This window comes from Columba livia, chromosome W (assembly GCF_036013475.1).
Source record: "Columba livia isolate bColLiv1 breed racing homer chromosome W, bColLiv1.pat.W.v2, whole genome shotgun sequence".
NCBI classification, from domain to species: Eukaryota; Metazoa; Chordata; class Aves; order Columbiformes; family Columbidae; genus Columba; species Columba livia.
Window position 1 is genome coordinate 3,646,586 of NC_088641.1, and position 15,754 is coordinate 3,662,339.

At 43.6% G+C, this 15,754-nt stretch overlaps 1 protein-coding gene across 1 annotated transcript in view; it reads left to right on the plus strand.

Annotated features, from left to right (window-relative positions):
• Positions 1–15,754, plus strand: part of LOC135577055 (zinc finger SWIM domain-containing protein 6-like) — a 193,088-nt gene that overhangs the window by 131,112 nt on the left and 46,222 nt on the right. Inside the window, exon 4 of the mRNA XM_065044697.1 lies at positions 5,816–5,966. Within this exon, the coding sequence (XP_064900769.1) occupies positions 5,816–5,966 (151 nt within the window). The remainder of the gene's footprint in view (positions 1–5,815; positions 5,967–15,754) is intronic.

The window sequence follows — 15,754 nt, forward strand, 5'->3', positions numbered from 1 at the left end:
CTGTTCTCACTATGGAGAGAGGCATCCAATACTTGAGGGAATTAGCTATGCTGGAGGTGATTTATAATGATCCCAATAACAAGCATTTACCCACAGATCCAGAAGAAGTCAAATAAACACAACCCATGTGGCAGAAGTTCCTGCAGAGTGCACCATCATCTTATGCCAGCTCATTGGATACCATAGTAATAAATCTAAACATGAGCTTCTTGAGCATTCCGTTGGTCTCTTATCAGCACTGAGTACAGCATCCCAGGAAAAATATGCAGGCTAAAACTCAGAAAAGTACAGCCACCTAGAAGAACTGAGCTGAAAGAAAAATCGCTAAAAGAGAACTGGTCTTGTTTTTAACAAAACCAGGACAACACCCTAAGGGGGAATAGAGGGAAAACAGATCAAGTCACTGTGGCTACTCCCATCCTTGTGCAAAACACTGCAGCTACTCAAACCCCAGTGACAGGCACTCTGGCTATTCAAACCCAGGTGACAGGTGCTACAGTTGAACTGGAGAACCAACCCATGTCTGTATATGTTGCCCCTATACAAAAAAGGAAATATGCAAAAAAAAATCAGTTTGCTTAGTGAAGGCTGATGATGACCCAGCATCCTCATGAAAACAGGAAGAGGAGGCAGAACCAGAGATAATCACCCAATCTCTATCCCCAAGTGAGCCGCAAGATGTACAAAAAGATTTCAGCTGCTGAGATGGTGAGCACATGGTTGCCTGGCTGCTCTGATGCTGGGATAACAGGGCTAGTAGCTTGGAATTAGAGGGTAGGGAAGACAAGCACCTGGGATCCCTGTCTAGGGAAGGGGGCATTGACAAGGCAATTGGGAAAAAGACAGGAGCCCTCAGCCTCTGCAGGCAACTTCTGTCAGGTGTGAAGGAAATGTATCTTTTCAAGGAAGATGTTACCTGTCACCCAGTCAAGTGGACCACGATGGAGACAGGCATTCAATACTTGAGGGAATTAGCTGTGCTGGAGGTGATTTATAATGATCCCAACAACAAGCATTTACCCACAGATCCAGAAGAAGTCCAATAAACACAACCCATGTGGCAGAAGTTCCTGCAGAGTGCATCATCGTCTTATGCCAGCTCATTGTCAGTAGAGTCCTGGAAAGAAGGTGAGGGACAAATGGTGGATGAATTGGCTGGCCAGCTCTGGTGAAGATACGAAGGAAGTCTATCTTCTTTCCTATGGGCCTGCATCTCTGCTATGGAGAAACTGCCACACATGTTAGCTGAGAAACTGTCCCAAGAGCTCCAGCACCTTGAGGATAGGTTCTGCTCCCCACCTGTACAGACCAGTATCTCAGCTATTAGGGATGAGCATTCCTTGGCTCAAGAGAGAGAATATAAAGCATATACAAAATGGGGCACCCTGTGTTTTTTCCTGCATGACCATGGAGAAGATATGAGGAGGTGGGACGGACAACTTACCTCAGTCCTAGAGGCATGGGTACATGAATTGCAGAGGGGCCCTGCCTCCAGCCAGGTGGAGGAGAGGGACAATCGGATTTATTGGACTTTGTGGATTCGATGGCTTGGCACATCAGACCTACAGGAGTATAAGGCTCTAGTGGTCACTGGTGCACAATGTACCCTAATGCCATCAAGCTATGAAGGGGCAGAACCCATCAGCATTTCCGGAGTGATAGAGTTAACTGTGTTAGAAGCTGAAGTGAGCCTAACTGGGAAGGACTGGCAGAAGCACCCCATTGTGACTGGCCCAGATGCTCCGTGCATCCTTGGCATAGACTACCTCAGGAGAGGGTATTTTAAGAACCCAAAAGGGTTCTGGTGGGCTTTTGGCATAGCAGCTGTGGAGACAGAGAACACTAAACAGCTGTCTACCTTGTCCAGTCTCTTGGAGGACCCTTCTTTTGTAGGATTGCTGAGGGTCAAAGAACAGCAGGTGCCAATTGCTACCACGATGGTGCACCAGCGGCAATATTGCACTAACCAAGACTCTCTGATTCCCATCCATAAGTTGATTCGTCAACTGGAGAGCCAAGGAGTGATCGGTAAGATGCGCTCCCTCTTTAACAGTCCCCTATGGCCACTGTGGTAGTCCAGTGGAGAGTGGAGACTAGCAGTAGAGTATTGTGGCCTAAATGAAGTCACGCTGCCATTAAGTGCTGCCGTGCCGGACATGCTAGAACTTCAATACGAACTGGAGTCAAAGGCAGCCAAGTGGTATGCCACAATTGACATTGCTAATGCATTTTTCTCAGTTCCTTTGGCAGCAGAGTGCAGGCCACAGTTTGCGTTCACCTGGAGGGGCGTCCAGTACACCTGGAATTGACTGCCCCAGGGGTGGAAACACAGCTCCGCCATTTGCCATGGACTGATCCAGGCTGCACTGGTGCAGGGCAAAGCTCGGGAACGCCTGCAATACATTGCCGACAACATTGTGTGGGGGGTGACACAGCAGAAGTAGTTTTTGAGAAAGGGGAGAAAATAATTCAAATTCTTCTGAAAGCCAGTTTTGCTATAAAACTAAGGTCAAAGACCTGGCACAGGAGATCCACTTCTTAGGAGTAAAGTGGCAAGATGGTCATCGTCCGATCCAAACAGCTCTAATCAACAAAATAGCAGCTATGTCTCCACCAACTAATAAAAAGGCAACACAAGCTTTCTTGGGCGTTGTGGGGTTTTTGAGAATGCATATTCCAAGCTACAGTCAGATTGTGAGCCCCCTCTGTCAAGTGACCTGGAAGAAAAATTATTTCAAGTGGGGCCCTGAGCAACAGCAAGCCTCTGAACAAATTAAATGAGATAGTTCATGCAGTAGCTCTTAGGCCAGTCCAGGCAGGATAAAATTTGCTCTACACTCCAGCCAGGGAGAATGGCCCTACCTGGACCCTCTGGCTGAAAACACCAGGGGAGACTCACGGTTGACCATTAGGGTTTTGAAGTCAGATACAGAGGATCCAAGGCCTGCTCTACTCCAACTGAAAACCAGATATTGGCAGCATATCAAGGGTTTCGAGCTGCTTTGGATGTGGTTGATAGTGTAGCACAGCTCTTCCTGGCACCTCCACTGCTGGTGCTGGGCTGGATGTTCAAAGGGAAGGACTCTACACATCATGCAAGCAATGCTACGTGGAGTAAGTGGGTTGCACTGATCACACAATGGGCTGGAATGGGGAACCCCGATAGATCAGGGATCTTAGAAGTGATCACAGACTGGCCAGAGGGTAAAGATTTCAGAATATTGCCAGAAGAGGTGACATGTGCTGAAGAGGCCCCACCGTATAATAAACTACCAGAGAATGAGAAGCAATATGCCCTGTTCAGTGATGGATCCTGCCGTCTTGTAGGAAAACATCGGAGGTGGAAAGCTGCTGTTCGGAGTCCCACACGACGTGTCTCTGAAGCCACTGAAGGGCAAGGTGAATCAAGTCAGTTTTCAGAGGTAAAAGCCATCCAGCTGGTTTTAGACATTGCTGAATGAGAAAAATGTCTGGTGCTTTATTTCTGTACTGACTCATGGATGGTGGCAAAATGCCCTGTGGGAGTGCTGACAGCAATGGAAGCGGAGCAACTGGCAGCGCAGAGGCAAAGCCATTTGGGCTGCTGAATTATGTCAAGATATTGCTGCTCGGCTAGAGAAATGTGAAAGTACACTATGTAGATGCTCATGTGCCTAAAAGTCGGTCCACTGAAGAACATCAAAGCAACCAGCAGATGGATCAGGCTGCTAAGATTGAAGTGGCTCAGGTAGATATAGACTGGCAACATAAAGGTGAATTATTTATAGCTTGGTGGGCCCATGATGCTTCAGGTCATCAAGGAAGGGATGCAATATATAGAATTGGCTCGTGATCGAGGGGCGGACTTGACCGTGGACACTATTGCACAGGTTCTTCATGAATGTGATACATGTGCTACAATCAAACAAACAGTTAAAGCCTGTGTGGCGTGGGGGGCTATGGCTGAAGTATAAATGTGGGAAGGCCTTAACCCTCCTTAACCCACCAAGGCAAGCGCCATGTGCTTACAATAGTGGAAGCAACCACCGGATATCTGGAAACATATCCCATGCCTGATGCCACCTCCCAGAACACTATCCTGGGCCTTGAAAAGTAAGTTTTATGGCAACCTGGCACCCCAGAAAGAATGGAGTCAGACAATAGGACTAATTTCCAAAACAACCTCATAGACACTTGGGCCAAAGAGCATGGCATTGAGTGGGTATATCACATCCCCTACCATGCACCAGCCTCTGGGAAAATTGAATGGTACAATGGATCGATAAAGACTACACTGAGAGCAATGGTGGTGGAACCTTCAGAAGTTGGGATTCATGTTAGCAAAGGCCACCTGGTTAGCCAAAACTAGGGGATCTACCAATTGAGCTGGCCACGCCCAGTCATAACTTCTACATACTGTAGAAGGAGATAAAGTCCCTGTAGTACACATAAAAAATATGCTGAGGAAGAGAGTCTGGATTACTGCTGCCTCAGGCAAAGGTAAACCCATCTGTGGGATTCATTTTGCTCAAGGACCTGGGTGCACTTGGTGGGTAATGCTGAAGGATGGAGGAGTCCCATGTGTACCTCAAGGGGGCTTTTTTCTGGGTGAGAATACTCCCATGATGTGGACTGTATGATGTTAATTGCTACTGGTAATTGCTACATAATACTATACCCCATGCTAACAGTATTAAGTAAGTACCTTTCAGGTTAATGAAGACTGAACTTCAATAAAACTGAACAAAGTGCAGCAGTGATGGAACCAGAGCTGGCTTCAACAGCTGGCATCCAGCCACCTCCTCGAGGTTGAAATCTTTAACCTGCAAACCATCAACCTAAAGCACACCAGATGCACCATCTGCAACTTCCAGATACAGCATACAACAATGCAACATTCCAACATGATACTCCATCTTTTTTCTCCTAGGAGACTGTCTTGACAGATAGAACCCAAAGTCATGGACTTAATGAACATTTTAGAGGGATGAGATGATGCCATGGATTAAGGGAATAATATCTGTGTGTATGTATGTGTGTATATATATGTTTATAAAAGTGGTGGTAATAAATTGAAATATATTGGTAAGTGTAAGACCTAAGAATGACATAAATGGTATGGCATAAGGGGTGTAATGTACTGGGTCGGCCAAGATAGGGTTAATTTCCACAGGTAGCTGGGGAGATGACATGGCCAGGGCAGCTGACCCAAAACTAGCCAAAGGTATATTTGATAACATATAAGGTCATGCTCATTTATAAAGGGCATCTTGGAGGATGGTGGGGGGGGGGAGGCGGATTCTCTCTTTCTTGCTGCCTGGGCTGTGGGGTTTGGTGCTATTGTGGTTTGCGTGCAAGCTGCTGTCTGGAATGGGAAGGAAGTTTTGATGCTGGCTGCGCTTGGGAATCCACAATTTCTGCTTTTCGAAAAGGTGAAAGGCAATACCAGGATTACCACATGATGAGAGATTGTACTGTGTATCCATCTCTTTCTATATTCTTTCATTATAGTTATTGGATGTTTATTTTTGTTCTTTTTTCTTTTTTGCTGTTCTGTTAAATTGTTCTTATCCCAACCCACATGTTTTGCCTTTTGTTTCCCGATTTTCTTCCCCATCCCAGGGGAGGGGTGAGTGAGCGGCACGTGGTTTTGGTTGCCAGCTGGGGCTAGGGGGGGACTGGGTATAAACTATGACACTAATTAAAAATTTCACATCATTTATGTAAATTATATTTCTTTTTTAACAGAGATGTAGTGTTTAATGTTGCAGCATATTATCTGTACTGTGGTTTGTTGGGTTTTTTTCAAGTTTTTATTAAAAGACTCATTTCCTAGGTGCGAGAGATGCTAAAGATGAGAGATTCAAATGGAGCTCGCATGTTGGCGTTGATAACAGAACAGTTCATGGCTGACCCCCGTCTGTCGCTTTGGAGACAACAAGGAACTGCAATGACTGACAAGTATAGGCAGCTCTGGGATGAACTGGGTAAATGCATAGACTTCAAAATCATTTAGGTGTTCATGTGTATAATGAAGTAATGATTACATATTTGGGATGGAGAGATGGATGGAGTTTTCTGCGAGTTTGCTTGTTCAGTTAAGGTTGGGTGAAATTGAATTTCTACATGAGACAAGTACAGTTGGAGGACAGGAAGTATGATATGAAAGAAGTACGATTGCAGCAGGTTGTAAGTTCCTGAGGATCTAAAAAGAATAAAGCAAAATGTGGAAATGTAGCTACACAACTGAGGTTAAGTATATGAACCACTAACACTAAACTGGAAAGGTTAAGGAAGAAAATTATTCACAACTAGAGAGAAATATAAGGCAAACAGAGAAGATTCATTAAGTGTATGATAAAGTAGCAACAAAGGAAAGCAGAAGTCCATGACTGAACAGGAAAGGTGATCAAATAACAGAGGGCGATAACAACACTGCTTTACAGGAAAAGTCAGTTGTGACCAGATACGTTACTTGTACAATGGAGAGGGGAACACAGGCTGAAATGGGAAAGGAATATTTAAACTGGTAAAGTCTGAAGGCACTTGCTCTAAAGTGTTCCAGAATCTCACTGACACAATTTTGAACTGCTTCTTCAGAAGTTCTCAAAATCTTTAGGAATTTGTGGTAGGGAGGGGAAATTAAAAACAACTTGAAGGTAAATGTCTCCAATATTTTGAAGGTGAGTAGGTGAGTGGAAAGAATAATATTAAGTAACCACCAGCATTACTTTCCTAGATGCAAGGTACTGGAACAAACTACTAACCAGTTGGTATGTAAGCATATAGAAGATAAAAGCAATAAAGACAACCTGAATTATTTAAAATACAGTGGTAAATCTAATTTGTTTCTCTAAAAGATAATTCACTGAGTGAGTGAAGAAATTAATGTGTATATCTTAGGCTGTACTAAGGTTTTGGATGCTGTCTTGGAGACTTTCTCAAAGCAAGTTGAAGACACACAGCCTAAATGGAATTGCCTTATGAGTCACGGAACTTGGAGCACTTACCTGTGCTCTCACTCAATCTGGAAAGATACTTCAAGTCTAGAATTATAGGAGCCTGTCTTGAGATGTGTTCTGGTCAATATTGCTATTCCTGACTTCTCTGGCATAGAAAATTAAAATAAATACATTTTTAAAAAACCTAACAAACAAACAAAAAAAACCAAACAAAAACCCAACACCCCTTGGGACAATATGTAAACACTCTGGAGAACAAAGCCAAAACCCATAATGCTTTTGGTACTTTTTAAAGGTCCAAAATCAAGTTAAATGAATTCAAATACAAACAAGAATAGCATGCTTCATTTAGATAGGAAAAGTCAAAAGCAAAACTTAAGTTTTCCATTGTTAAAGATGGCCATGATTGATTGCCTGTTGTATGGTGGGGCTAAGACTGGATATAACCTGTTTAGCATAAATTATGTTCATTCTAAATTAAGCATTAGGCTAATAAAGCACTGGCTGTCTATAGTTGGTATTACAGACTTCTGTGGTAGAAAGCCTTAATATCAGAGCAGGCAAACCTCTGTCAGAATGCATAGATATAACTACTTCACCTTCAAGTATACCAACCCTCTTAGTATGTAATTTTTATGATGTCTTGACTTGCTGGGAAATAATGCTTTTTGCCAAGCTGGACATGTATACAGCAAAATTGTATCCCACCATACTGAAAACTGGAGGATCTCATGCTTCATTGCTTATGTGGATTGAGCTGGTAGGTGGTGGGAGAGGCATAAATGAGTTCATCAGTTCCATATTAACATCATCTTCTTGACAGCACCTATCTGAAGGTGGAACCTCTCTGCCTGCAGCATCAAATAAGCAATATTTTAGATTAATCAAATTGATTACTTTATCTCTGTTTAATTGGAATTGTAGTTGCCAATCCCAAAAAGCTGACATGCAATCTCCAGCCTCACCACTACCTCAGCTGCTGTATTTGTAATCTGAGGCAGACCCTGTTGTTTCATTCCTGAACTGTTCTGCCCCCTCTAACAGTATCAAAATATGTTGATCATGTGCCACAGTTTCAATTGCAAATACATTTCAATCACTTCAGGTCTGCAGTAGGCTAAGGGTAGAACATAACTTGGTTCTTCCACCTCCAGCTTGTGTTTATGTCGCTAAGCTGATTCTATGATTCTGTGATTTTGTCTGTTTCTTCCCTACACCAGTAGGATTCCTTCCACTGGTGCTTAGCAAGATCCCTGAAAATTTCTGTTAATTGGATCAATATCTCCAACTTGACTCCTATCTTGTGTGAAAAATAGAAGCTGCTGCCGTGTTTTTGCTAGGATTTCACCTTGAGTTTCACTCTACTTAAACACATCCCTTTTTCCAGGTGAAATACACATGTGAATGTGCAAAAGTTGAAGGAGGTTTTAAAGGAGACCTGAATTACAATAACAAACTACAGAAGGAAGAGCAGGATGTTCCTGGCAATCCTTGATCTGTGCCAGCAGTGGCAGAGAATTCAGACATTACGTTTAAGGGGATGATGGTATTGTTATGTTCTAAAATAATGTTGGTTTCCTATCTTGTCATCTTCTAGGATTTCAGAGAACTAAAATATCAATAAAGGGAGTGGGACAAGCCTTTGCATACTTAACTTTTTGTATCATCTGTTCAGCTTGCTTGCGCTGGTATGCTGCCTGCCAAATGCTAGGCACATGGCCACTTTGTTAGTTCCTTTTTGGCATAGGTTTTTAAGCATACTTCAGCTTTGCTCCTTGACTGAGTCACTTGAGCCTTTCATTAGAACTTTAATGATGATTCCTGCCTGGCATTGGCCAAGGAACTGGAAGAACACATTGGGCTCTGATCAGAGTTCCTGCTGAAGCTTATGGTAAATTATGTTGGCTTCAGTGGAAGTCAGATTGTGTTTGTATGTTTGAAGATGCTGATTTAAAAAAACAAAATTAAATACTTCACATCTAAGTATGAGCCTGGTGATTTTCTAATACAAAGTCCTAATTCTGTAAGCAATTTATTATTCAAAGCCTCAAGTTAACTAGATAGTTATGCATAAGACTTCTTTGTTGTGTTTTAAAACCTCTAGATTAGGAAGAAGAATATAATTATGTTCAGCAGATTCCCCTATTGTACATCAAAGAATAGGTTGAGCTAAATGCTCTAAAGCTATATTATTGGAAAGATTAAGATTACAGGTCAAAGCTATAAGACTTGCTCATATACTTCTTTTGCTAGGAGAATTTAGATGCAGCTTCAGTGATGCAATGGTGAACACTTCCAACTAGCCACAGTAATACATGGATACACTTTTCAGAGTTTAGATTAGAGTTGGAATTCTTCATGTTGTTGCTATTTAAATGGTGTCTAGGTAGGTAAACTGCACATGCTGATCTTTGTGTTTAACTCTCAGTGACCATGGTTGAAGACTTCAGTATATCAGAATGATTAACTATCTGAAGCCCTTTGGTTTGTCTTTTTAATTAAATTGAATTGGTAAAATTGAGGAATATGGAAATGCATAGTAAATATCTGCTGATGCCTGTTGAACTGAGATCTCAGATTTGAAGAAAAGGTCAGTTTAACCTTCTTTGTGCTCTAGAGAGGAAAAAATGGTCCATGCAAGACTGCTACAGCAGTAATTCATTAATATTAATCCATCAAAAATTAAGTAAAAGCTTCTTGTTCTCTATGAAGGTGAAAAAAAATTCCTTAATAAAAGGGGAAAGTGACTTTGTGCCCCAGCCCAAGGATTATGATGACTGCAAGGATCTGCTTTTGCATTAAATGTTGAGCACTGCCAGATGCCAGACATTGAGAAGAGGCTGAGTTTTGTTGGCAAATGGGATCTGCAAATTAATTTGTGTTTTCTGCAGGATTCTGGCTATGAAATGAAATTGGAAGCCCTTTAGCCATGTGGATAATACAGGACCTAAATACAAATGTCACATGTCACCATCAGGGCCACTGTGAAACAGTAATGGTCCCACTCAAATACTGTGCCATTACAGTTTGTTTAAATATGGGGATTACAGTTAAACTAAAAGCCCCATTTGCCTTTTAGTGCAATTTAAATGTCCTATTAGCAAAAGCTAAGTGACAAATTAAATTTAAAAAGTGCCCATATTTTTAAAGCTGTAATGCAAAACAACCTTTTATTGCTTCTCATGTGCCACAAATTAATCATTATACTTGTCAACCCTAAACCAAGCCATAATTGGAGCAGCTACTGTTTGATATCAAAGTGGGGCTGCTCTTGTGAAAGATTAATAAAGATGAAACTGTTAAACAAAATCCTGGATGCTTAACCTGATGAAAGCAGTCAAGTAGAAGAATGTAAGACAAGTATCTACTACTTAGTGGGGTGAGGGAGCCCAGCAGCTTGTCAGCATATAGATTACAGGATCAGATATTTTTTTGTGAACTACCATTTTCAATATCTTTATGTCTTCTTTCTCGCCTTTGCGATGAAGAAACTTCACATAAGTTATGTTTCAAAACAAACATTTCTAGTATATTTTCTCCTTTTTTATATTTAAGAACAGTTTAAGGGAAGAGAGCTGTTTTGTGAGTCGATTAGTTTCTTATGGAACAAAAATATGATGGCTGTGTCATGTTATGGTAGATTGACCTTGGCTGGCTGTCAGGTGCCCGCCAAGCCACTCTATCACTCCCCTCCTCAGCAAGACAGGGGGGAGAAAATGAGAAAGAACTCATGGGTCAAGATAAAGGCACTTTAATAAAGCAAAGGCTACATGTGGAATCAAAGGAAACAGCAAAAGATTTATTCTCTATTTTCCATCAGCAGGTGATGTCCAGCTACTTCCCATGAAGTAAGACTTCAGTATATCACAGAATGATAGAATGTTAGGGATTGGAAGGGACGTCAAAAGATCATCTAGTGCAATCCCCCTGCCAGAGCAGAAACACCTAGATGAGGTTACACAGGAAGGCGTTTTCAAGGTTTGATTGCAGGGTGACAATAAACAGTGGCAGATGTTTTGTTAACCCACTCTTCCCCCCAGCCCCCCTTTTACCCCCCCTCCCCACTAAATACAGGCAATTGGAAGGGAAAGAAGAACAGAGATAAGAGAGTTGGAAAAGATTAAAAATGTTTTAATAATGCTACTAATAAAATAGAGAAAATAATACAAAATATACAAAACCAATCTTAAAAATCCAGACAAAGATCAGCACTGCTCCAGCAGCAGCAGAGCCTGCACCCAGAAGTCCTGGATTGGACTCTGCAGCAAACCAGATCTGGATTCAGTCTGTTACTAGGCCTCAGTTCGCAGGGACGACTCTCAAGGTCCTCTCCTAATGTCGGCCATAGGGAGAAGGGACAAGATCCTCGTGATCTCCCACTTCTATATGAAGTATCACGTGAATGGGATGGAATACTTAGTTGGTTAGTTTTAGTCACCTGTTTTAGTTCACTACTCCTTGTTGCCCCTCTCGCAGGACATGCATCCTTGCATTCCATTGCTATGTCTACCAAAACATGTCTCTAGCTTTCAGAAAAGTGCAGTTAGTAAGAAGACTTCAGATGAAAGGAAAATTCACTAAAAGAGAAACCTGTTTTTAACAAAACCATGACAAGCGTCCAGACGGGTTTTGAATGTCTCCAGAGAAGGAGGCTCCACAACCACTCTGGGCAGCTTGTTCCAGTGTCCTGTCACCCACACTGTGAAGAAGTTTCTTCTCATATTTAAGCGGAATCACCTGTGTTTCAGCTTGTACCCATTGCCCCTTGTCCTACCATTGGTTGTCACTGAAAAGAACCTGGCTCCATTCTCATGACACTCACCATTTATATATTTGTAAACATTAATAAGGTCATTCCTCAGTCTCCTCCAAACTAAAGAGACCCAGCTCCCTCAGCCTTTCCTCATAAGGGAGATGTTCCACTCCCTTGATCATCTTCGTGGCTCTGTGCTGGACTCTCTCCAGAAGTTCCCTGTCTTTCTTGAACTGAAGGGCCCATAACTGGACACAATATTCCAGGTGTGGTCTCACCAGGGCAGAGTAGAGGGGAAGGAGAACCTCTCTCGACCTACTAACCACCCCCCTTCTAATACACCCCAGGATGCCATTGGCCTTCCTTGCCACAAGGGCACAGTGCTGACTCATGGTCATCCTGCTGTCCACCAGGACCCCAGGTCCCTTTCCCCCATTCTGCTCTCTAATAGGTCATTTCCCAACTTATACTGGAACTTGGGGTTGTTCCTGCCCAGATGCAAGACTCTATACTTGCCCTTGTTATGTTTCATTAAATTTTTCCCCGCCCAACTCTCCAGCCTGTCCAGATCTTGCTGGACGGCAGCACAGCCTTCTGGCGTGTCAGCCACTCCTCCCAGCTTGGTGTCATCAGCAAACTTGCTGATAGTACACTCTAGTCCCTCATCCAAATCATTCATGAATATATATTGAATATATTGAATATATTATACTGACCCTTGAGGCACTTCACTAGATACAGGCCTCCAACTAGACTCCGCCCCATTGACCACGACTCTCTGGCTTCTTTCCTTCAGCCAGTTCGTAGTCCACCTCACTACCCGATCATCCAGACCGCACTCCCTCAGTTTAGCTGTAAGGATGCTGTGGGAGACTGTGTCAAATGCTTTACTGAAGTCAAGGTAGACCACATCCACCGCTCTGCCATCATCTATCCACCTCGTTATGTCCTCATAAAAGTCAATGAGGTTGATCAAGCACGACTTCACGTTGGTGAAGCCATGTTGACTGCCCCTAATGATACTCTTATCCCTCATATGCCTTGAGATGACACCAAGGATAAGTTCCATCAGTTTCCCAGGGATGGAGGTGAGGCTGACTGGTCTATAGTTACCCGGGTCCTCCTTCTTGTCCTTTTTGAAGACTGGAGTGATATTTGCTTTCCTCCAGTCCTCAGGCACCTCTCCCGTTTCCCAAGACTTGGCAAAGATGATGGAGAACGGTCCAGCAATGACCTCAGCCAGCTCCCTCAGCACTCGTGGGTGCATCCCATCCGTACCCATGGATTTATAGATGTTCCGATTGCCTAATTGGTCCTTAAGCCAGTCCTCATCAACTACGGCAGACTCCTCCATTGTCCTGCCTTCCTCTGGGGCCTCAGCGGTACGGGGCTCCTCAGGACAGCTTCCGGCAGAGCCGACAGAGACAAAGAAGGCATTCAGTAACTCTGCCTTCTCTGTATCTTCCGTCACCAGGGCACCCACCCCGTTCATCAGTGGGCCTACATTGCCTCTGGTGTTAGTTTTATCTGCCATGTATTTGAAAAAGCTCTTTCTGTTGTCCTTGACCCCTCTCGCCAGGTGTAATTCTAAGGAGGCCTTAGCTTTCCTTGTTGCCTCCCTACATCCTCTGACGACAGCCTTATATTCTCCCCAAGTGGCCAGCCCCTCCTTCCATGATCTGTAAACTCTTCTCTTCCACTTGAGCTTGCCCAGCAGTTCCATGTTTAACCACGCAGATCTCCTGGCTCCCTTCCTTGACTTCCTACGTGTCAGGATGCTCTGATCTTGAGCTTGGTAGAAGCAGTCCTTGAATGCTAACCAACTATCTTGGGCCCCTTTACCTTCAAGCAGCCTTACCCACAGGATTTCCCCTAGCAATTTTTTGAAAAGGCCAAAGTTTGCCCTGCTGAAGTCCAGGGTTGCAATTCTGCTTGCTGTTCTGTTCCTGCCACACAAGATCCTGAACTCCACCATTTCATGGTCACTGCAACCAAGGCAGCTTGCTCCGTAAGAAAAGCATCTTAATAACAGATGCTTCCCCCTTCCTTAGCTTTGATTGCTGATGTCGAGGTTTTGATTGCGGGTTGACAATAAAACTGTGGCAGATGTATTGTTAACCCCCTCTCACCCCCCTTTTCCCCTTTCAGCCCCTTCTTCTTCCTCCTTTCCACTAAGGACAGGCAATCGGGAGGGAAAGAAGGACAGAGAGAAGAGAGTTGGAAAAAGTTAAAAATGTTTTACTAATGCTACCAACAAAAATAGAGGAAATAATACAAAATATACAAAAACAATCTTGAAAGTCCCGGCAACTGCTCCAGCAGATGAAGGGCCGGCACACGAAGTCCTGGACTGGACTCTGCAGCCAACCGGAACTGTATTCAGTCTGTCACTAGGCCTCAGTTCGCAGGGACAACTTGCAAGGTCCTATGCTAATGTCAGCCATAAGGAAAAAGGGATGAGATCCTCGTGATCTCCCACTTTTATATGAAGTATGACATGAATGGGATGGAATACTTCAGTTGGTCAGGTTTTGGTCACCTTTTTCTCATTGCTCCTCTCACAAGTTGTGCATCCATTCTTATCCATGACCTTGCATACCATTGCTATGTCTATCAAAACATGTATCTGGCTTATCAGGAAAATGCAGCTAACATGAAGGCTTTAGCTGACAGGCAGATTCACTGAAAGAGAAACTTGTTTTTAACAAAACCAGGACAGCTGAGCACATGCCATATGGTACAGAATCTCCCTTTGTTCAGTTTGGGTCAGCTGTCCCGGCTATGTACTCTCCCAGGCTCTTGCCCACTCCCAGCCTACTCTCCTTTGGGGGTGAGGGGGGGAAATGTTGCAGAGGCAGCCTTGATGCTGTGCAAGCACTGCTCAGCAGTAGCCAAAACACTGGTGTGTTTTCAACACCTTTCTAGCTACAAATACAAAACATGGCACTATGAGGGCTGATGTGGGGGCAATTAACTCCATCCCAGCCAGACCCAATACACATGGGGAACAGGGTATATCCAGAGAGCTCTTGCAAGGCAGGTCATTGGATAAAACTGGCAAACTTGTTCTGGGTTTTTCCCATGCTGATCCTGACCTCTGTTGATTCTCATATTTCATGAAGTTGAGAACTTAAAAGATATTCTCTACTTCCAGCTGGGTACTCTTCACATTTTAATTCATAAGCTTCTCCTGTCTATCTCAACCACTTGTTGGTATCTAAAGTTCTGAAACATAGGAACCTCTCATGATATTGCCATGAGCCTCATTCGTGGGATAAAGCTTTTCTGGGTGATATCCTTACAATCCTTTCTATTATGCATACTAAATGGCTTGTTCTCAAAGGTTTTTACTGATTGGAATAATGTCTTTGCCTGAGTAGTTCTAATAGTCTTAGTAGTTTTTCACTAGCACTTTGCCCTACTGTGGTCTGGCTTGGATGGACACACTCTTCACTGAGTAAAGAACTGGCCCAAAGAGTTGTCGTGAACAGAGTCAAATCCAGTTGGTGATCAGTCATGAGTTGTGTTCCCCAGGGCTCAGTACTGGGGCCAGTTCTGTTTAATAGCTTTATCAATGATCTGGATGAAGGGGACTGAATGCACCCTGAGTAAGTATGCACATGATACCATGTCGGGTGGGAGTGTTGAACTGTTTGAGTTTAGGAAGGCACTACAGAGGGATCTGGACCGGCTGGATCATTGGCCTGAGAGCAGTTGTATGAGATCCAACAAGGCTAATTGCTGGGTCCTGCACTTGGGTCACAACAACCCCATGCAATGCTATAGTCTTGGGGAAGATGGCTGGAAAGCTGCCTGGCAGAAAAGGACCTGGGGGTGTTGATTGACAGCCAGCTGAGCATGAGCCAGCAGTGTGCCCAGGTGGCCAAAAAGGCCAACAGCATCCCGGCTTGTTTCAAGAATAGTGTGGCCAGCAGAAATAGGGAAGTGATTGTCCCCCTGTACTCAGTGCTGGTGAGGCCACACCTTGAATACTGTGTTCAGTTTTGGGCCACTTGCTACAAGGAAGACATTAAGGTGCTGGAGAGAGTGCAGAGGAGGG